Source organism: Oncorhynchus mykiss, chromosome 16 (genome assembly GCF_013265735.2).
Source record: "Oncorhynchus mykiss isolate Arlee chromosome 16, USDA_OmykA_1.1, whole genome shotgun sequence".
NCBI classification, from domain to species: Eukaryota; Metazoa; Chordata; class Actinopteri; order Salmoniformes; family Salmonidae; genus Oncorhynchus; species Oncorhynchus mykiss.
Genome location: NC_048580.1, coordinates 15,513,504 through 15,536,007, shown reverse-complemented (window position 1 = coordinate 15,536,007; position 22,504 = coordinate 15,513,504). Strand labels below are relative to the sequence as shown.

The 22,504-nt window shown below is 44.2% G+C and overlaps 2 protein-coding genes across 4 annotated transcripts in view; both read left to right on the top strand.

The window, feature by feature from the left end:
- The first annotated feature begins 10,596 nt into the window (after positions 1-10,596).
- Positions 10,597-12,757, top strand: LOC110491441 (leucine-rich repeat-containing protein 18). Its single transcript, XM_021564900.2, has 2 exons — positions 10,597-10,851; positions 11,437-12,757. The coding sequence occupies exon 2, from the start codon at positions 11,441-11,443 to the stop codon at positions 12,206-12,208; it is 768 nt and encodes a 255-aa protein (XP_021420575.1). The 5' UTR covers positions 10,597-10,851; positions 11,437-11,440; the 3' UTR covers positions 12,209-12,757.
- Positions 12,758-16,720: 3,963 nt separating this feature from the next.
- LOC110491439 (rho GTPase-activating protein 22) overlaps positions 16,721-22,504 on the top strand; it is a 34,909-nt gene continuing 29,125 nt past the window's right edge. Inside the window, exons 1-2 of one of the 3 annotated variants that reach the window (XM_021564895.2) lie at positions 16,721-17,410; positions 21,663-21,862. In XM_021564895.2, coding sequence (XP_021420570.1) covers positions 17,368-17,410; positions 21,663-21,862 — 243 coding nt within the window. In that variant the 5' untranslated portion in view covers positions 16,721-17,367. The remainder of the gene's footprint in view (positions 17,411-21,662; positions 21,863-22,504) is intronic. The other 2 variants (XR_002468834.2, XM_021564890.2) reach the window with 2 other exon arrangements.

Sequence of the window (22,504 nt, the reverse complement as noted above, 5' to 3'; positions counted from 1 at the left end):
TGGCATGTTTCCTTGTGCTTTCTTTCAAACCTCAGGATATCACTTCAGTGAAAAGTCAATGATTATTCATGACATGTTATAAGGAAACGAGAAATTGAACAAGTAGCAGGTAAAAGAGATGTTGTGGTTTGATCATACCTCCATGTGTGCTTAATTGAGGGAAATGGAGGGTGGGGTAAGGAGTGTCTCCTCTTGTGAAGGAGGAACTGTAATGAGAGAGAGAGAGAGAGAGAGAGAGGGACAGAGAGAGAGACAGACAGAGAGAGAGACAGACAGAGAGAGACAGAGAGACAGAGAGAGAGAGAGAGAGAGAGAGACAGAGAGAGAGACAGAGAGAGAGACAGACAGAGACAGAGACAGAGAGAGAGAGAGAGAGAGAGAGAGAGAGAGAGAGAGAGAGAGAGAGAGAGAGAGAGAGAAAGAGAGTAAAGTGTGACAGGCCCAGACAGGTTGACAGAGGGAGCAAACAGAGTGACTTTAAATAGACACAAACAGTCTGCCTCCCCGCCCTGCACACAGATTAAACTACAGAGGCCAGTGAATAATACATGAAAAATCAAAGCATATTTTTCTGTGTGTCACGTAGGGGGTCAGATCTCAAGTCTCCAGACATCACAACGTTTCTGAATTGCAGTGTACAGTAAACATAGTGTAGCTGTTGCCTACGTATATCCTGTGTGGTAAGAGAAATAGGTATCGTGACTGTCAAAGTACCAGTCTGACATCTCTGACTCAGACTCAATAAGCTATAGGAAATACATGGTTTAGGCTATTTAACCATGTCATGTCTCACTGAAAATTACCCACTGGCTCTGTTAAACACTCATTGTGTTCAAAGAGTGTTTAGGTCATTGGCTTATACTAAAAGTGTTGGGCCGTAACTAATGAAAACAGTTTGGTAACTGATCCCCTCTGGTCCCATGCTGATGACATCAGTCCTTAGTGACACACTATGAACGAACCATTACATTTTTACAGAATACAGAAGAGTACTATTTTCATTGAAGATGTTCTTCTGTATCGACAGAGTTGTTTCTTTTTCCACAATCACATCTGTAAGCAATGACACAGTATCCAACTTCTCTCACCACCAAGCCCTTCCATTTTCCTGTACATCATAGCACCATTAGACACAGTATCCAACTTCTCTCACCACCAAGCCCTTCCATTTTCCTGTAGATCATAGCACCATTAGACACATTATACAACTTTTCCAAGTATAATTATTATTGATACTCAGTCAAGTACCTTTGAAGTAGCTCCAGAAACATGTATACAAGGAAGGGCTCTTTAAATGTAATCTTTAGACTGTATGACAGGGTTGTATTGAGTCCGAGGAGAACAAAACCACATCGATTCAGGACTTGAATGAACAGAACGACATGTTTCTGCCCATTCTTGACAGTTTTCCTAAACATGATATCCAACAAACGCATCCCTTGAATAGGCTACATGGCTAATTTTGCTATCTTTGAAAGGAATTACAATACCAAAACAAAACAGCGCCGCAGTCAAAGACATGCCAAGAAAAGAAATGAGAATTGTACAGAAATCCTCTGTGAGTATCATCAGACAATTAGTCACTTGGGGCCTTAAATATTTAACACATAATGAAAACTCTGTACCTAGTGACCCTACCAAGTTTCAGGTAAGACCCAAGTGCAGACTGTGTTGAAGTAACAATGTTTCTTGCAACAACAAGAGCAGTCAAACGACAGGTCAAGGCAGGCAGGGATCGATAATCCAGAGTAGCGGCAAAGGCGCAGGACGGCAGGAGGATACTTGGTAGACTAGGGTGGCGGGGGGGAAAGTCGGCGATGAGTGCCGGGTCCAAGATGTCTTTAGCGGGAACCCAGCTCATCTCCCCTGGGCCATAACTATCCCAGTCAACCAGGTACTGCTCCGTGGACGAACCTTCAGGATGCGTCTCACAGTGTATGCTGGCTGGCTACCGATGACACAGGGGGAGGGATGGGCCTAGAAACAGAAGACAAGGTTTTGACTCTAGAAAGAGCCAAGTTAAGAAAAATACGGAGGGTACGGGGCAACAGAGGACAAACAGCAGAGGGGCTAATGATCTTGGAGCGGGGGGGGGGGGGAAGTCTCAGCTTACGGGGATGTAGCCGCGGCACTACAGTGGCGTGCCAGCGCCTCAGGCTTGACCTTCTTGGATACCGGTCGGTGCAGCAGAAGCGAAGTGGCCCCTTACTGAACCCCTCCCAGAGGTCCTGGTACTCTGTGGAGCTGGCGGAGTGGTCCGGAGCAGGCAGAGCTGACTTCAGGCAATGAGTGTGGCAGGACGGGCTCCAGCCCACGATGGCACCAGTAGCCCAGGCAACCAGCAGGAATTTGATCGTCTCGCTGTGGTTCCGACACTCGTAGGTTGACGGGAGGGGGGGGGGGTGGGGGGTCTGGTGGGTGACCCGGCCTATAGAGTGCCTGTACAGCGCTCTAACACCCATGGGAATGGAGAGGGGTTGTGTGGGGATGCCCAGCTCGGACTCCAGGTTAACGTCCATGAGACTCACATCGGCCCCCGAGTCAATGAATACCTGGAGGGACTTGGACTGGTCACCCCACCGCAGGATGGCACAGAGAGGGGGGCGAGTAAGGGGAGACAGACATTTTTATTTTAAGGCCCACCAGAGTACTCACTCCAACGAATAAGCTAGGTCTCTTGAAGGGGCAGGTAGGTACATAATGACCGGCAGTACCGCAATACAGACAACTCTGGGTCTCAAGTCTGCGTACGCGTTTCCGCTGGAGATAGCCTAGCCCTGCAGAGCTGCATCGGCTCGGGAAGATGTGAATCGGGCAGTCTCCAGAGGCTCTTGGAGAACTCGGGGAAGCTCGGATGGGGGCTGGAGGGGGGGTGGAGACAAGTCAGGTGAAACAGATCAGGGAGAGACATACCCAATAGTGTACACAATAACAGAGGAAGAAAACCGAGAGTCTATAACATACACTGTCAGCTGGCACAGGGTTGGGAGTAGGAAAGCTAGACCGGACAGAACGGACGTCCTGCTAACAAGGGTGTGAACACGAATGGCTGTGTTCACACAAGCAGCCCATTTCCGATACTTTTGACCAATTATGTCAGATTCTTTCAAAGCAGATATTTTTTCAGAGCTGATGTCAAAAGACCAATTCGTGAAAGAAGTATCATATTTGGGCTGCCTGTCTACATGCAGCCGTTGTGCCCAGCAATCCAGCCTCAGCACTTAGCCAATGTGCTAGTATCGCAGCAGTAGATAACCCAGTATGATTGATTGCTGAGTGTCAGTGTTTGACATTGTCAGCTACTGGAGGGTTTTCTTGAAAGAAACAATAAGTAGAAACAGTGTGTATGAGTCGAATAAACCAATAAAATAACTAAATGAATAGGTTAGTTAAAACACCAGTTAAGGAAATGCAGGTATGTGTGTTTATACTCAACGGGTTGTCTGGCTGTTACAGAGGAATCATCACCCGTCAAGTAAAGCAGAGCTCTTTTTACAGGATGACAGACTGAACACAGGTAAACAAGAGGCCCTTGTGATGTGCTGTCATCCTGGGGACCAGAAACAGGATCCCATTGAAAGACACGATGACCTGGGGGATCTGTCTAGCTTGGTCTCTGTCTGTGGACAACCCAAAAAACCTGTGGACAACCCCCCCACCCACCCCCTCATCCTCTCTCTCTCTTTCCCGCTCTCAATTCATTTCAATTTAAGGGCTTTGTTGCATGGGAAACATATGTTAACATTGCCAAAACAAGTGAAATAGATAATAAACAAAAGTGAAATAAACAATAAAAATGTACAAATAACATAACACTCACAGAAGTTCCAAAAGAATAAAGAAAAACATAAATGGCATGTTAATCAAATCAAATCAAATGTATTTATATAGCCCTTCGTACATCAGCTGATATCTCAAAGTGCTGTGCAGAAACCCAGCCTAAAACCCCAAACAGCAAGCAATGCAGGTGTAGAAGCACGGTGGTAAGGAAAAACTCCCTAGAAAGGCCAAAACCTAGGAAGAAACCTAGAGAGGAACCAGGCTATGTGGGTTGGCCAGTCCTCTTCTGGCTGTGCCGGGTGGAGATTATAACAGAGCATGGCCAAGAGGTTCAAATGTTCATAAATGACCAGCATGGTCAAATAATAATAATCACAGGCAGAACAGTTGAAACTGGAGCAGCAGCACGGCCAGGTGGACTGGGGACAGCAAGGAGTCATCATGCCAGGTAGTCCTAAGGCATGGTCCTAGGGCTCAGGTCCTCTGAGAGAAAGAAAGAGAGAAAAAGAGAATTAGAGAGAGCATACTTAAATTCACACAGGACACCGGCTACGACAGGAGAAGTACTCCAGATATAACAAACTAACCCTAGCCCCCCGACACATAAACTACTGCAGCATAAATACTGGAGGCTGAGACAGGAGGGGTCAGGAGACACTGTGGCCCCATCCAATGATACCCCCGGACAGGGCCAAACAGGAAGGATATAACCCCACCTACTTTGCCAAAGCACAGCCCCCACACCACTAAAGGGATATCTTCAACCACCAACTTACCATCCTGAGACAAGGCCTAGTATAGCCCACAAAGATCTCCGCCACGGCACAACCCAAGGGGGGGTGCCAACCCAGACAGGAAGACCAGTGACTCAACCCATTCAAGTGACTTACCCCTCCTAGGGACGGCATGAAAGAGCACCAGTAAGCCAGTGACTCAGCCCCTGTAATAGGGTTAGAGGCAGAGAATCCCAGTGGAAAGAGGGGAACCGGCCAGGCAGAGACAGCAAGGGCGGTTCGTTGCTCCAGAGCCTTTCTGTTCACCTTCACACTCCTGACTTAAAGGTTGAGACCGAGTTAGCGTCTCTCACATGGGTAGGCAGACCATTCCATAAAAATGGAGCTCTATAGGAGAAAGCCCTGCTACCCAGCTGTTTGCTTAGAAATTCTAGGGACAATTAGGAGGCCTGCGTCTTGTGAACGTAGCGTACGTGTAGGTATGTGCGACAGGACCAAATCAGAGAGATAGGTAGGAGCAAGCCCATGTAATGCTTTGTAGGTTAGCAGTAAAATCTTGAAATCAGCCCTTGCCTTGACAGGAAGCCAGTGTAAGGAGGCTAGCACTGGAGTAATATGATCACATTTTTTGGTTCTAGTCAGGATTCTAGCAGCCGTATTTAGCACTAACTGAAGTTTATTTAGTGCTTTATCCGGGTAAAGTCGTCCATTGCAGTAGTCTAACCTAGAAGTAACAAAAGCATGGATTCATTTTTCTGCATCATTTTTGGACAGAAAGTTTCTGATTTTTGCAATGTTACGTAGATGGAAAAAAGCTGTCCTTGAAACAGTCTTGATATGTTCGTCAAAAGAGAGATCAGGGTCCAGAGTAACGCCGAGGTCCTTCACAGTTTTATTTGAGACGACTGCACAACCATTAAGATTAATTGTCAGATTCAACAGAAGATATCTTTGTTTCTTGGGACCTAGAACAAGCATCTCTGTTTTGTCCGGGTTTAAAAGTAGAAAGTTTGCAGCCATCCACTTCCTTATGTCTGAAACACAGGCTTCTAGCGAGGGCAATTGGGGCTTCACCATGTTTCATTGAAATGTACAGCTGTGTGTCATCCGCATAGCAGTGAAAGTTAACGTTATGTTTTCGAATGACATCCCCAAGAGGTAAAATATATAGTGAAAACAATAGTGGTTCTAAAACGGAACCTTGGGGAACACCGAAATTTACAGTTGATTTGTCAGAGGACAAACCATTCACAGAGACAAACTGATATCTTTCCGACAGATAAGATCTAAACCAGGCCAGAACTTGTCCGTGTAGACCAATTTGGGGTTCCAATCTCTCCAAAAGAATGTGGTGATTGATGGTATCAAAAGCAGAACTAAGGTCTAGGAGCACACGGACAGATGCAGAGCCTTGGTCTGATGCCATTAAAAGGTCATTTACCACCTTTACAAGTGCAGTCTCAGTGCTATGATGAGGTCTAAAACCAGACTGAAGCATTTTGTATACATTGTTTGTCTCCAGGAAGGCAGTGAGTTGCTGCGCAACAGCTTTTTCTAACATTTTTGAGAAGAATGGAAGAGTCAATATAGGCTGATAGTTTTTTATATTTTCTGGGTCAAGGTATGGCTTTTTCAAGAGAGGCTTTATTACTGCCACTTTTAGTGAGTTTGGTACACATCCGGTGGATAGAGAGCCATTTATTATGTTCAACATAGGAGGGCCAAGCACAGGAAGCAGTTCTTTCAGTAGTTTAGTTGGAATAGGGTCCAGTATGCAGCTTGAAGGTTTAGAGGCCAATACTATTTTCATCAATGTGTCAAGAGATATAGTACTAAAACACTTGAGTGTCTCTCTTGATCCTAGGTCCTGGCAGAGTTGTGCAGACTCAGAACAACTGAGCTTTGAAGGAATACGCAGATTTAAAGAGGAGTCCGTAATTTGCTTTCTAATAATCATGATCTTTTCGTCAAAGAAGTTCATGAATTTAGTACTGCTAAAGTGAAAGCCATCCTCTCTTGAGGAATGCTGCTTTTTAGTTAGCTTTGCGACAGTAACAAAAAGGAATTTCGTATTGTTCTTATTTTCCTCAATTAAGTTGGAAAAATAGGATGAGCAGCAGTAAGGGCTCTTCGATACTGTACGGTACTGTCTTTCCAAGCTAGTCGGAAGACTTCCAGTTTGGTGTGGCGCCATTTCCGTTCCAATTTTCTGGAAGAGCTTGGGTATTTTCTGTATACCAGGGAGCTAGTTTCTTATGACAAATGTTTTTAGTTTTTAGGGGTGCAGCTGCATCTAGGGTATTGCGTAAGGTCAAATTGAGTTCCTCAGTTAGGTGGTTAACTGATTGTTGTCCTCTGACGTCCTTGGGTAGACAGAGGGAGTCTGGAAGGTCATCAAGGAATCTTTGTGTTGTCTGTGAATTTATAGCACGACTTTTGATGTTCCTTGGTTGGAGTCTGAGCAGATTATTTTTTGCAATTGCAAGCGTAATAAAATGGTGGTCCGATAGTCCAGGAATATGAGGAAAAACATTAAAATCCACAACATTTATTCCATGGGACAAAACTAGGTCCAGAGTATGACTGTGACAGTGAGTAGGTCCAGAGACATGTTGGACAAAACCCACTGAGTCGATGATGACTCCGAAAGCCTTTTGTAGTGGGTCTGGGGACTTTTCCATGTGAATATTAAAGTCACCAAAAATGTGAATATTATCTGCCATGACTACAAGGTCCGATAGGAATTCAGGGAACTCAATGAGGAACGCTGTATACGGCCCAGGAGGCCTGTAAACAGTAGCTATAAAAAGTGATTGAGTAGGCTGCATAGATTTCATGACTAGAAGCTCAAAAGACGAAAAGGTCATTTTATTTTATTTTATTTATTTATTTATTGTAAATTGAAATTTGCTATCGTAAATGTTAGCAACACCTCCGCCTTTGCGGGATGCACGGGGGATATGGTCACCAGTGTAGCCAGGAGGTGAGGCCTCATTTAACACAATAAATTAATCAGGCTTAAGCCATGTTTCAGTCAGGCCAATCACATCAAGATTATGATCAGTGATTAGTTCATTGACTATAATTGCCTTTGAAGTAAGGGATCTAACATTAAGTAGCCCTATTTTGAGATGTGAAGTATCACAATCTCTTTCAATAATGACGGGAATGGAGGAGGTCTTTATCCTAGTGAGATTGCTAAGGCGAACACCGCCATGTTTAGTTTTGCCCAACCTAGGTCGAGGCACAGACACGGTCTCAATGGGGATAGCTGAGCTGACTACACTGACTGTGCTAGTGGCAGACTCCACTATGCTGGCAGGCTGGCTAACAGCCTGCTGCCTGGCCTGCACCCTATTTCATTGTGGAGCTAGGGGAGTTAGAGCCCTGTCTATGTTGATAGATAAGATGAGAGCACCCCTCCAGCTAGGATGGAGTCCGTCACTCCTCAGCAGGTCAGGCTTGGTCCTGTTTGTGTGTGAGTCCCAGAAAGAGGGCCAATTATCTACAAATTCTATCATTTGGGAGGGGCAGAAAACAGTTTTCAACCAGCGATTGAGTTGTGAGACTCTGCTGTAGAGCATATCACTCCCCCTAACTGGGAGGGGTCCAGCGACAATTACTCGATGCCGACACATCTTTCTAGCTGATTAAGTCTATATACAGTGTTGTAATGATGTGCAAATAGTTAAATTACAAAAGGGAAAATATATAAACAAATATAGGTTTTGTTCTTCACTGGTTGCTCTTTTCTAATGGCAAAAGATCACAAATCTTGCTGCTGTGATTACACACTGTGGTATTTCACCCAATAGATATGGGAGTTTGTTTTCACATTCTTTGTGGGTCTGTGTAATCTGAGGGAAATATGTGTCTCTAATATGGTCACACATTTGGCAGGAGGTTAGGAAGTGCAGCTTAGTTTCCACCTCATTTTGTGGGCAATGTGCACATAGCCTGTCTTCTCTTGAGAGCCAGGTCTGCCTTCGGCAGCCTTTCTCAATGGCAAGGCTATGTTCACAGTACATAGTCAAAGATATCCTTAATGTTGGGTCAGTCACAGTGGTCAGGTTTTCTGCCGCTGTGTACTCTCTGTGTAGGGCCAAATATCATTCTAGTTTGCTCTGTTTTTTTGTAAATTCTTTCCAATGTGTCAAGTGATTATATTTTTGTTTTCTCCTGATTGGGTTGGGTCTAATTGTGTTGCTGTCCTGGGGCTCTGTGGGGTGAGTTTGTGTTTGTGAACAGAGCACCAGGACCAGCTTGCTTAGGAGACTCTTCTCCAGGTTCATCTCTCTGTAGGTAATGGCTTTGTTATAGAAGGTTTGGGAATCACTTCCTTTTCGGTGGTTGTAGAATTTAACGTCTCTTTTCTGTATTTTGATAATTAGTGGGTATTGCCCTAATTCTGCTCTGTATGCATTATTTGGTATTTTACGTTGTACACAGAGGGTATTTTTGCCGAATTCTGCATGCTGAGTCTCAATTTGGTGTTTGCCCCATTTTGGGAATTCTTGGTTGGTGAGCGGTCCCCAGACCTCACAACCATATAGGGCAATGGGATCTATAGACGGCCCTTCTTGCCATGTCTCTCAGATCGTTCACAGCTTTGTGGAAGTTTCCTGTGGCACTGATGTTTAGGCCGAGGTATGTATAGTTTTTGTCTGCTCTAGGGCAACGGTGTCTAGATGCAATTTGTATTCATGGTCCTGGCAACTGGTCCTTTTTTGGAACACCATTTATCTCTCTCTCTCTCTCTCTCTCTCTATCTCTCTCTCTCTCTCTCTCTCTCTCTCTCTCTCTCTCTGCAGATCATCAAGCGTAATCTATCCAGCCTATTCAAAGGTCCACAAGGTGCAGTGGGCCTCGCTCAATTAAGTAGGTCAGTACGTCTGTCTGTCTTCATGACATGCATACATTTGCATATGGTCTATGTTAAATTCAGGCACTGAAGCGAAGTTGGTACTGTCTAACTGGCTAGGGTAAACTATACCCTTACATTTTATTGACACCAGATTCAACGGCCATGGTAAATGTCAAGAGCACAGATTTGATGGAAATGTGTGCTTTATTAGGTACGTATTTTCAAGCACCAGAGACATTATTACTTTTCATAACATTTTTTATACTGCTAGTCCTCCTTCAGATTACATTTCTATCAACAATGACCTCCAAATATTTCATGTACATGCAAATAAGACTGACCATAGATTTAGAATGTATCGATTTACAGCAGTGAGTGACATCATAAATACCTGTTCCATTCTTAGAACCATTCTCAGTAGAATACCAAATCATGGAATGGTAAGAATTCTACACGAATCTGTGCTGCTGAAGTTTCGGATCAAGGTAACATTCATTTATTTTCCATCACCCCTTATCATGGTGCCATCTATTGGTGCTAAATGATACTGACTGAGATTAGTGATTCTTGAATGTGTTATGAAATGCCCATCTGGCTAAAAATACACTTGTTGACAGGGCTGAGTAATGTGTGTGGCTTTAAGGTATCTTATGAACCATGTGACAGATTTCATAACACTAATTGGGCGAAGTCTGAGATGTGGGTCATAGTCTATGCTATTTACAAACATGGGAAGGGGACCAGATCGAAGGGGACAAGTTAATTTATATGCCCTACTTTTGACTCCATCTTGATGTCTTTAAGTTGAATTACATTACTCTCTTAGAGCTTCCAATAGCCAAAGATCAATCTCTTTATCTCCAAGTAAAAGAAAACATGTTGTTTTTGCTTTTCTATTCCTGTAGGATGAGGGCCCACTTAGGTACTTCCATGTACATGGAAGTAAATGTAGCAGTAAATGACTTGAGATATATGAGAATGTAACACGAAAATAGTCTAAGATTTTCCACCATTTATGTCTCAACATGACAGGCTTATTTGTGCTTATTTCTTCTGAGTTTCAGCTGTATGCTAACTGTGTACAGAATGTACACAGTAAGGTATTAACAGCAACAACAGTACACTAGCTCTTTCCCTGTAGGCCTTAGACCTAGTTATAAACCAAATTCAGTTGCTTGGTTACAAAGAAAAACGTGACAAAGCTTGCAGCACTCACAGTGTACCCAGGCCAGGCTGACAGTTAAACACAGGGCCTCAGCTGCGTCCACTTAAAAACGTCGGAGCAATGCACTTCCTGGTTTTTATTTACATGGCTCTCGGTGGCTCTTATGTATAATTCACAGCCAGGGAGATGGAATGATCCTCGACAAACACGGCCGTACCTTGGGAGAGTATTCCTGTGTCTTCGCTCTGGAGATTGCACCCTCTCTGGTTCTGCACTGATCTGGGGGTGGTGGACTAACTCCAATGCTGGTAAGAAACAAAACATCATATTTTTCTTCTATTCTATAAGTTCAGAACAAGTGAAACTTGATGAAAAGTCATACAGTAGATTCTAGTGTTGATGTCAGTGTTGTAAGAGGTTAGGTTAAATAGGGGGAATGTGAGAACAGGTTAAACTTATTTATAATTGTTCATTTAAAGACAAGCTATACAGTCAAATCAATGACTATTCACTCTTTTATTCCACTAAAAGGTGGGATTGAGAGTTGTGGTCAAGGTGCATGTTCATTCTCTGCTACAGTGTGTCATGTCCTTAGCTGTAATGTGATGAGCTTAGTTACAGTGAGACAAGTCTATTGCCATGGATACAAGGGATTATGACAATATCTATTACATCAATTTCTGGTTCTACTAGTAATTCCATTGTTCTACTGTCTACTTCATGTGTAAAGGAGAAATTAAGAGCTTTGTTACGAACCTTGAAGTAGTTAGAACCATAGAAAACTGAATAACATATTGATGGAACAGGTTAAAGCTTAACCAAGGAAACCACCTTTAATGAAACTAGTTAAACACTAAACTCATAACAAGTTGCACCTCCTTTATTTATTCAAGCACTATGGCCAAGGGCAACAAGCAGTCAAAAGAGCCCAAAGGCCGGAAGATCACCCTGAAGATGGCAAAGCTGGCTCTGAAGCTGACCGTGGACGGCAAACGTCGGCTGGACCTCAGCAACATGGAGATCGCCAGCTTTCCCAAGTGCATCCTGAAGCTGTGTGATGTGGACGAGCTGGACCTGAGCCGCAACATGCTCAAGAAGATCCCTGACTCCATCGACAAGTTCGTCAACCTCCGCTGGCTGGATCTCCACAGCAACCAGCTGGACCACATTCCGGAAGCTATCGGGCACCTCCAGAACCTATACAGCCTCAACCTGTGTAACAACCTACTGAGCAGTATAGGACTCCCCAACGAGATCGGCCTCCTGCAGAAGCTGAGGAGCCTCAACCTGGGCATGAACCTTCTCGAAAGCATCCCGTCCTCCATCGCAGCCCTCAAGGAGCTGCGCCACCTGGGTCTGTTCAACAACCACCTGACCCGAGTGCCCGAGTGCCTCCGCAACCTGCCCCACCTTGAGAGCATCAACCTGAAGTGTAACCCAATCCCCTCGGGGGATGACAAAGGCATAGACCCCATCCAGAGGGTGGAATGTCTGTACCTGGTGAGGGAGAGCTGCCTGTGTGCATCCTGCCTCAAGAAGGTCAAAGACACCAGGCAGAGGTTGGACAGCAGGCTAAGCAGAGCCCCTGCTCATGGGAGGTCCATCTTCGCCGGCCTGATCACACCCAACTCGGTGGCGCAGGAGGACCAGGCCACCTGGAGGTGATTGAGGAACCAGGGTTGTGACTAGATGGAGTATAGCTATGACCGGAAGTGACTTTTCATGGCAGGTTAGGATAGACTCTAAGCTAACCCTAACCTTAACCTAATACTCCTAACCCGATACATTACTTATCCTAATCTGCTGCGTACGTTCTCCTAACCTGCTACAAAAAAAGTCACTTCCAGGAAGCTCTACTCCACCGAGACAGAACCAGGAACCAGGTCCTCCATGATCATCACAAGGTCACCAAGGACAGATTATTTAGGATGAGAACAGTCCAGGTGCTCCATTGCAATAGCTGCTTATTGCAAACAATGTATATTAAGCATATCAGGAATTCTGGTAGACAAAAACATTACAGAGGTTCCAGTCATACATCTGTAACCACAGCTTTTTAGAAGTGTTCTACTCTACCACCCTCTAGAGTTTGAACTACTGTAATGTTCTTCAACAAACTACCAGAAGAAAACCTGCCTTAGCATCAGTATACAGTATTCTCATTTGGTGTATTCTAAATCATTTCACATGTTTCTGTTAATAAATATGATTTCATTCTCATTCTTTATCTGATTATCTGTCTCCTCTGTTCCAGTAAGGAATCACACTAGGCCCAAGACAACAACATCCCAGACATAGTTTTTATTTTGTATTTTACCAGGTAAGTTGACTGAGAACACATTCTCATTTTCATCAACAACCTGGAGAATAGTTACAGGGGAGAGGAAGGGGGGATGAATCAGACAATTGGAAACCTAGGAAAAAAATATACAGTACCAGTCAAAAGTTTGGGTGGTATACAGAAAATAGCAAAATCCATTTTATGGCAAGGACAACTCAAATAAGTGAAATGTGAGCCTATCATTACTTTAAGAGATGGAGGTCAGTCAATACGGAACATTTCAAGAACTTCTTCAAGTGCAGTTGCAAAAACCATCAAGCGCTATGATGAAACTGGCTCCCGTGAGGACCACCACAGGAAAGGAAGACCCAGAGTTACCTTGTGCTGCAGAGGATACGTTCATTAGAGTTGCCAGCCTCAGAAATTGCAGCCCAAATAAATGCTTCACAGAGTTCAAGTAACAGACACATCTCAACATCAACTGTTCAGAGGAGACTGCAAGAATCAGGCCTTCATGGTCAAATTGCTGCAAAAAACAACTGCTAAAGGACCGCAACTAGAAGAAGAGACTTGCGTGGGCCAAGAAACACAAGAAATAGACATTAAACCAGTGGAAATCTGTCCTTTGGTCTGATGAGTCCAAATTTGAGATTTTTGGTTCCAACAGCCGTGGGAACTCCTTCAAGATTGTTAGAAAAGCATTCCAGGTAAAGCTGGTTGAGAGAATGCCAATAGTGTGTAAAGCTGTCATCAAGGCAAAGGCTACCTTGAAGAATCTAAAATCTAGAGTATATTTTGATTTATTAAACACTTTTTGTTTACTACATGATTCCATTTGTGTTATTTCATAGTTTTGATGTCTTCACTATTATTACATTGTAGAAAATAGTAAAAATTAAGAAAAACCCTTGAATGAGTAGGTGTGTCCAGTCTTTGGACTGGTACTTTATGTTTGGCTTGACAATGACAGTGAAGTAGGCAAAAGCACAAACTGATCTGGGACCAGGCTGGCAAAGACTGCCAGCACATTACCTGCACCAACCGTGACGGCTTGATAAGGTCTGTGCACACACCTTAGTGGAACAGCCTTGCTATTACCCTATCTTCCATTTTAATAAACCCTTGAGACACAAGGTCATCACCATCTCTAACATTACACCGTATTTACCATGCGGCTGCCTGGGGCTGACGTTGACCGGAGAAGTGCTGAGTCAACAAGAAGATAAAGACGCTAAATCGATAGATTAACTAGTTAGTCAACAGAAACTACACAGTATTGATCTGACCATTATAAGATCTGGCGGTATCTTATAAGATCCTCCTTTCTGTGTTCTCTCCATGCAGCCTTGTCACAGGTGAGCAGTCTAACATGCTTTGCTTTACACACTGCTCACCACTGTGTCAGCGCTATAGGAAATCAATGCACCAGTACACACAGACACACACACACACACACACACACACACATGCACACACTCACTCCGTCAGTCAGGCTGGCAGAATGCAGTGGAGCAGAAGCCGTATGTGTGTGTGTGTGTGTGTGTGCGTGCATGCGTGCGTGTGTGCGTGTGTGTGTGCGTGTGTGTGTGTGCGTGTGTGTGTGTGTGTGTGTGTGTGTGTGTGTGTGTGTGTGTGTGTGTGTGTGTGTGTGTGTGTGTGTGTGTGTGTGTGTGTGTGTGTGTGTGTGTGTGTGTGTGTGTGTGTGTGTGATGGACTTTAACACTCATCATTCAGACATACGTGGCAGCCAGTGCATGCTCTGCTGTCAGAATGTTCCCCATCACATCCATTAGCAGATGAAATGATGGCCCTTGCTAATTGCCAGTGACAGGGTAATGGGGGTTTGGGCATTGTGTCGGGGAGAACGGGGGCTGCAGGGGCACATGGGAATCAACTTTATCTCTACAGACGTTACAGGTTTGAACTAATAAGCCCCAATTGGATTTTTCACTGGTCAATTATGACTGTAGAATGCACTCAGCGTGGTTGGAGTCCACCTCCCACATCAAATTATTACCACAGATGTCTGTATTCTGGTATAACTGAATATATAGTATTAAATATTTAGAAGAAGATTAAAGAATGACTGGCACTGGAATAGCCCAAACAGTGGTTATAGGTTTTCATTTTCGAATTCAATTACATCATTCATTACAGTAAGGGCCCACCCCAGATGTGACCCAGTTTTCCATTCATCGCATCCTAAATAATTGTCAGTATAACAACAATCTGTGAAGTAATTTAGTCTATACCTGTTTGTAAACGACCCATTCATTTCTTTAGATGCCAGATATTTAATGAAGTGTAAGTCCCCAGCATTCCGACTAACGCTACATTGAATATAATGAATAGTATGTTTGGCACAGTGTCAACCATCAAAAAAAATCTTTACTGTAGAAACGAATGGTGTAGATCTGCAAAGCCTTCTGTCAATACAGTCACTGCCAAACACCCCCATAAGAATGGATGGCTGATTCTTGAACACACTGCAAATCAATAAGTCATTCTAAGTCATCACACCTTTAACAGACAGCCAAGACAATCTCACAACAACTACCACACGTATCCATTATGAAAATGTACTTAGGTTAAACTATTCATATCAGAGGAGGCTGGTGGGAGGAGCTATAGGAGGACAGGCTCATTGTTATGGCTGGAATGGACTGAATGCAACAGGTCAAACATGTGGTTTCCATATGTTTGATGTGTTTGATACCCTTCCATTTATTCCATCCCAGCCATTCCAGTGAGCCAATCCTCCTATAGCTCCTCCCACCAGCCTCCTCTGATGAATATTTAACTTGAGAGCAAAGCTCTGGATTCCCATTTGTAGACAGTCAGAAGTATCGCTAGTCAGCATATTCCAATTCAGTACAAGGACATGCATTGACACAAGAAGGCTACATGTGTATTATAAACTGGGTGGTTCTAGCCCTGACTTCTGATTGGTTGACAGCAGTGGTATATCAGACAGTATACCACAGGTATGAAAAAACATATTTTTACTGCTCTAATTACATTGGTAGCCAGTTTATAATAGCATTAAGGCACCTCAGGGTTTGTGGTATATGGCCAATATACCACGGCTAAGGGCTGTATCCAGACACTCAACTTTGCGTCGTGCCTAAGAACAGCCCTTAGCCGTGGTATATTGGCCACATACCACACTCCCCAAGGTCTTATTGCTTAATTACTGTACAGCATTGCTTGCAGGTTTTCACACAGCTAGTGCTAAGCCATGATATTTCCCATTTCAAACAATCCATCTTAAACCACTAAACAACAATACAACATGTGATGCACCTCTGAAATAGACATAGGAGCCCATATTTCATGAGCAGCCCAGTGGTTATGACTGAACAAAAACAGCAGTGCCCAGCCCAACCCTAACCATAGTCCTATACGCTATCCATGGTGGTGAGGTTTTTATTGCTGTCTCATTTTGGGCTTGTGCTAGGGTGTGTGTTGCCCTCCCCCCGCTGGGCTCTGTAATAAGAGCATCTGTGGTCTACAGGGCAGTGCTGATTCAATTGCAATGGAGGATTTAAAGCTATTATCCTCCATACGGGAAGAGGAGCATGAAGAGGGGGAGAAGAGGAGGAGGAGGATGAAGAGAAGAAGTGGAGGATATCTGGGCTGCTGCTGCCTGACTGAGGGACATATTCTTAGAGAGATGCGGAAATAGGGGAGAGAGAAAGGGAGAGTGAGGGAGGGATGGAGGGAGGGAGAGAGGCAATATTCAGAGATCTAGAGATGAGAAAGATAATATACAGAGATCTAGAGATGACAAAGGCAGAGTTAATATACAGAGATCTAGAGACGAGAGGCAGAGAGAGATAATATACAGAGATCTAGAGACGTGAGGCATAGAGAGATCATATACAGAGATCTAGAGATGAGTGAGGCAGAGAGAGATAATATACAGAGCTCTAGAGATGATAGAGGCAGAGACTCGAGAAAGAAAAGGAAGAACACAGAGGGAGAAGAAGAGAGAAAGTGAGAAAATGACAGAACATCTGTGAAAAACAGGGAAGCACACAGCTGTAGCCGATTAATATGGTAGCTGCCAGCCAGAGAGAGAGGAAGAGTGAGAGGACGAGAGATGGAAGACAGCAGCTCTACTCCTTGTGTGTTTCAGCCTCAGTGAAGCCTGCGCTTGGAAGGACATTCTGATCACACACAGGCATTTACCTGTCAGTGTGGTGTAGTAAGAGTGGGATGAGATCCCCCCTCCCTCCCTCCACCCTCCCTACCGCCGTGGTCACCCTGGCGATGAATAATGCAGTAGGGATGGGTGGAGGCCACTGAGCGTGTGCGAGGAGGAGGGATCCCTCCCCCTCAGCCTCAGCCCCCTAGCCTGCTGTTGCTGCTGCTGCTGTTGCCTACTGCAGAACGTCAGTGGTAGAGAGGAGAGAAGAGAGGAGAGGCAGGACAGAGGAGAGGATGGTGTGTTGAGAGAGAGTGATAGAGAGCAAGAGCAAGAGGGGTGGGGTGCCGGACGGACGGACGGACGGATGAACATGCCCAGTGTGGTATTCCTGCGATGACAGCCATGCTGAGTCCCAAGATTAGACAGACCAGGAGAGGTGAGAGAGCCGAGCGCGTTGTATTTTTCTCTACCACTACTACCTAACCATACTACTACTACTACCACTACATATCTGAATGGAGCATATGGGCGGTACACACGGGTCGTTCTACTACGATGCTGTCAATGACATCATCATCTCCTGTTTCATCTTGATAATGCTGATCTGATGCTTGTCTGTCAATTGCTGCTTTTGATGCATTGAATGGTGAACGTCAAAATGATGCAGGTGTGTTTAAATAGTGAATGTGAAAAGGTGAATATCACTAGATAAAGGGATAGGTCACTTTGTTATCTTTGTTCTGTTATTCTCTCTAAAGTAAGATACAATTGAGAGTGTACGAGAAACGAAATGGATTAATTAAATAGATTCAATTAGCTTTGTGGTTCTAAGACACACACATTCTCTGCATAGATGTTGTACTTGGAATGTGATTGCTTCCTTTTATTCATTCAACAAAACACATGACGAAATTCGATTTCAATTCCTGGTCCATAGAAAATCTATTTCCTGGTCCTTGGAAACCTCATTAAATAGCCCACATCGCAGCTGTTTCCCTCTTCTCCTCACCATGTTTTTTTGGAATGAGAGATCCCACTACTGTACTATATTACACATCATGGACAGTACTGACAGCTAAGCTACAGGCATGGTAGTACACCCACACACACAGCATAAATAAGTACCCCCACCCCCACCCCACCCCACCCCGGCAACGCAACAGTTTCTCCGGCAACGCAAACACTCCACTAATTCTCAATGGGTTAATACATTCATCAACCGAGTCAGTGGAAATTATGCACCTGTAACTCTACCAGCCCCTTCCCATAAATCACACAGCAACCAGATTCATGAAATAGAATTTCTCAAAATGGATTCCATGCTTGGCGAAAAAGAGCCAGGTAATTTGTCTGGTGGCTGATAAGTCTGCCCATTGTGACGGGTTAATGGATAGCTGTTCTTCGATGTGGAGAGGGGACATATACATCTATACCGTGTGATGATGACTACACAGCTCAAAAGTGCATTAAAAATAGCGACTGGATATCATAGGCTATAGTACGTGTGTGTGCAATGCAATCATGCAGTCATAATTCTCTAGGGTCATGGTGACTATCTCTGGGTTGAGTTTTCACCCACGTTGAAACATCATACTGTAAGGTAGGTATGAGATCAACAGGAAAACAGCCACACTTAGTCTATGCCATTACTATGGATCAGAGCCATGCATTTAGCTAACGTGGCTGCATCATAATGCTCATTCTAGACATGATATTCCTCATGTAATGTTAATAGGAAGCCAACATGGCTGCCATAGAATGTTGTAGTGTCATGTAAATGCATCATATTGCAGAAGCCTCAATGTCTCAACTCTCCAAATACATGGCTCTGCTATGGATTAAATCATACAATGTGTAATTACTATGGGTTAGACATATATAGCATACGCTAGTAGCAGCACATTGAAACATGCTAAATAAACAGATTATACAGAGCACATCTCCGCTGGCGCTTTTAGACATCAGCTCATTGATTGATGATATTAATGAAGCTCATACACAATGTAAATGACTCATGATGCACATCCTTGGCAGCCTATTCTCTGGGGTCAGGGGGTACATGATACATAGAATCAAGATGGTGGACCACCAATCTACTACTTGTTCATTGAAGATAACTATAGATCATATGGAGGGGATAGCATGTGTGGGTTTGAATCCCAGGGCTACTGGGAGAGTGAATCATCCATTTACCTAACTTTAAACATGGAAAAAGACCTAGTATGAACGCACACTCAATGAATTGCTAGTATTTTGTGAAAATGTTCACTTTGCACCACAATCCCAATGTTACAGATTGAGTGAGACCACATTGTAGCTACACCCATGTCAACCCTATGGAAGGTATGAATCACTGTGAGGAGAAAGGTCCAAACTGACTCAGTGTAGCGTTTGGCCTACAAACACACACACACACACACACACACACACACACACACACACACACACACACCCACACACACACACACACACACACACACACACACTGACTCAGATAATTGGGCAGTGTATTCCAAAGCGCCCACGGATTGCAACAGCTGGTGCAAACTACAGTACATTACATTACTATGGCAACATTTACAAATCATTCCTTCATTCCTCTTGGACCCAGTTGGTTTCTTCCTGTGGAGACAAATTTGAAAAGACAGTGTGGAAACTGGAAAACAAAACTCATGAGGTTTCCCCCAAATGTCCGTTTAGAAAACCCACAACGCCACTGTGTCCTGAAACACCACTGATTAAATACATCTGTCCAGAATGACAGAATAATGACTACAGTAGTGAAAGACCTTCTCCTAATAGTTCCAATTAAGACAATATTGTTCTTGTTCGATAATTCTTTGATATTGGGTTCTATTCAATCCGCATCGCAGAAGTTCAGCTTTACAGAATGATTGAAATTTAAAGGCAATGTTCCCGCTTCGGCGGAGACTGTATTCACAGTAAACTCTGCATATGCCAGCTCAATCGGAAATGACCTTAACATTTCTCGCTTCAGCTTTGAACAGATTGACTAGAGCCCATTGTATCTCACAATAAACCAATTCAAATTAATTCTCACAATAAACCAATTCAAATTAATTCTCTCAACAAACCAATTCAAACGAAAGAGCTCAAACAACACTCTACTAACCATGCTTATAGTCCCTGCAGGACTCTTGAGTGTACAGTATGCACTTACTCTAATAAGGCTTCCAGGGTAGAACACAGGGCTAAGTGGGGCCAGCAGTGCAGCCAGACACGGTGACGGAGCCAGAGAGGGATGGTTGTAGACGGAAAGAGAGAGATGGTTAATGTGATATACGGCCCCTGTTCCTCTTGTGAGTTTAACCGATTAGGAATGGAGCCAGGCAACGATGGAGATAGGAGTAGAGGGTGGAGTGATGACCAGGCTATAGTGGCCATGCTATGTTGTGCCACAGCCAAGCCCACAACCACAGAGTATAGTACACAATGACTGTAAATGAATGAACCGTTTGAACTATCAGTTCGTTCCAGTGAAACATGGTTGGTGGTGCCCGGGGATATGTCGGGAAGTGTCTCTTCAGGGTGTCTGCATCTATACCATAGCATTCCCCATCCTTAGGGTCAGGAGTTTTCTTTGACCATGTGAGAAACTCCTGGCCCCCCATCCCATATCGCAAGAAGAAGAAGAAGAAGCAGAAGGAGAATAAGAGAGAAATAACAGAACAAACATTGATTTTCATCCCCCCTTCCGCCTCCAAGCCATCTGGGCATTGATCCTGAGTGTGTCACACAGGATGCTGGATTGATTCTTATAAATTATACATGATAATCAAATAGTTTTGTCTTGTTTGCCTTGCTGCTGTTTGGCTCCGTGAGATGTGTTGCTGAGTGGTTATTCTCTCAGGATTGTCTCTAGAAGCTGCATTCAGGGTTTAGTTGATTTGGGGAAATGGCATGATCAAAGCATGCTGTTTCCCACTAGTAATCACCAGATGTTACTTTCTGCACAGGCTGTACTGTATTCAAATCACATTTTATTGGTCACATACACATATTTAGCAGATGTTATTGCAGGTGTAGCGAAATGCTTGTATTTGAGTTTAATAGAAATAACACCAAAAAAAGATAAATACTGCAAAACTGCTTAGGAGCTAGAAGCAGAACTGCCATGCCTCTCAGCGCCATCTTCTCTCTGAGAAAAATATTGAGTAATATTGAATGATTCCTGTCATTTTTAATGTAGCTCATTTCATCAATTGCGTTGAATAGAGAACAGATTGAAACTGATACAGGATGAGGGACAGCGCGTGACTCCAGAGCCTCCTGACATCAACTGCATCTGAGACGATCCTTGACTGAGCTCACATTACACTAAAACCCAGAGACAATCCCAGGAGGCCTTGTTATCCCAGTTCAAACAGGTTCCTGGTTCTATTGGTCTGCCAGAACTGACAATAACTCTCTACCAGGGGCTTTACATTAATCACTTATATCACCTGAGGCCTCTCATTTCTTCCCTGTGCCGGGTGGGTCTCCAGCCACCTCTACCCGGGGGAGGAAGGGGGGCCTCAGCCTCAGCTCCAGGGCAGGACATGGTGTGTGTGGTATGTGCCTCACCATGGCAACCCTGGAGCGCACACACACTGTGTGTATGTGCCTGTCTCCCTGCTGCTTAAATGTGTATTTGTATTCATGTTTGTATGTGTATCTCCACTCTCCAGCCCGGTCCAAGAGCATGGTGATGGGAGATGTGTCCCGGGGCCCAATCCGCCCGTCCTCCCCCAGTCTCCAGGAGGGGGCTCTGAAAGCTGGCTGGCTGAAGAAACAGAGGAGCATCATGAAGAACTGGCAGCTGAGATGGTTTGTCCTGCGCTCCGACCAGCTTTTCTTCTACAAAGAGGAGGAGGAGACCAAGCCACAGGTACTGAACGTTCACACATAAGCTCTTCTTCACGACCTTACAGAGGTTAGCTGACATCCTTTATTTGGTTGAATGTGGGACCTTACTATAAAGCCAACGTCGCAGGTTCAGATCCTCTCCACAAATACTTTGCATGTCTGCTGTGGTTTTTCCATCCATTCCTTAGACACGCAGGTCAAATGGCCAATAGAAAATAAAGATCTTTCTATACCATGACCTAGCCTGGATGGATTACATTGTCATGGTGCCCTGCCTAGGAGGAAAACCAGGATAAAACACAATTTTGATACCGTCACTCAGTGTTGGTCATGAGTCATGACATCTGTTGGTTGACACCTTTTAATCACAGGTTGTCCATAGTCATCCAGCCAGAACTGATTTCTCTACACACACACCTCCCTGTGCAGTATTCAGGATGTGTGCGAGTGTCGATCTGGACGCTTTCCCCCCATCTAATCAATAGGAATCGGAGCAGGGCATTGCATAGGCACATGACACATCAAGGTCTCACACTGAGATGAAAGGAAATTATAATTGGAGGAAGGACATTTGCACAAAAGCGATCTATAGCCATTTCTCATCATGCAGAGCAGGTCATTAAGGAATGGATTGGTGTTAGAGCCAGAGAGTTTGCTCCAAGAC

Bases quoted from the DNA above. Each gene is read 5' to 3' on its own strand.
- LOC110491441 (XM_021564900.2), top strand. From the start codon at position 11,441: ATGGCCAAGGGCAACAAGCAGTCAAAAGAGCCCAAAGGCCGGAAGATC.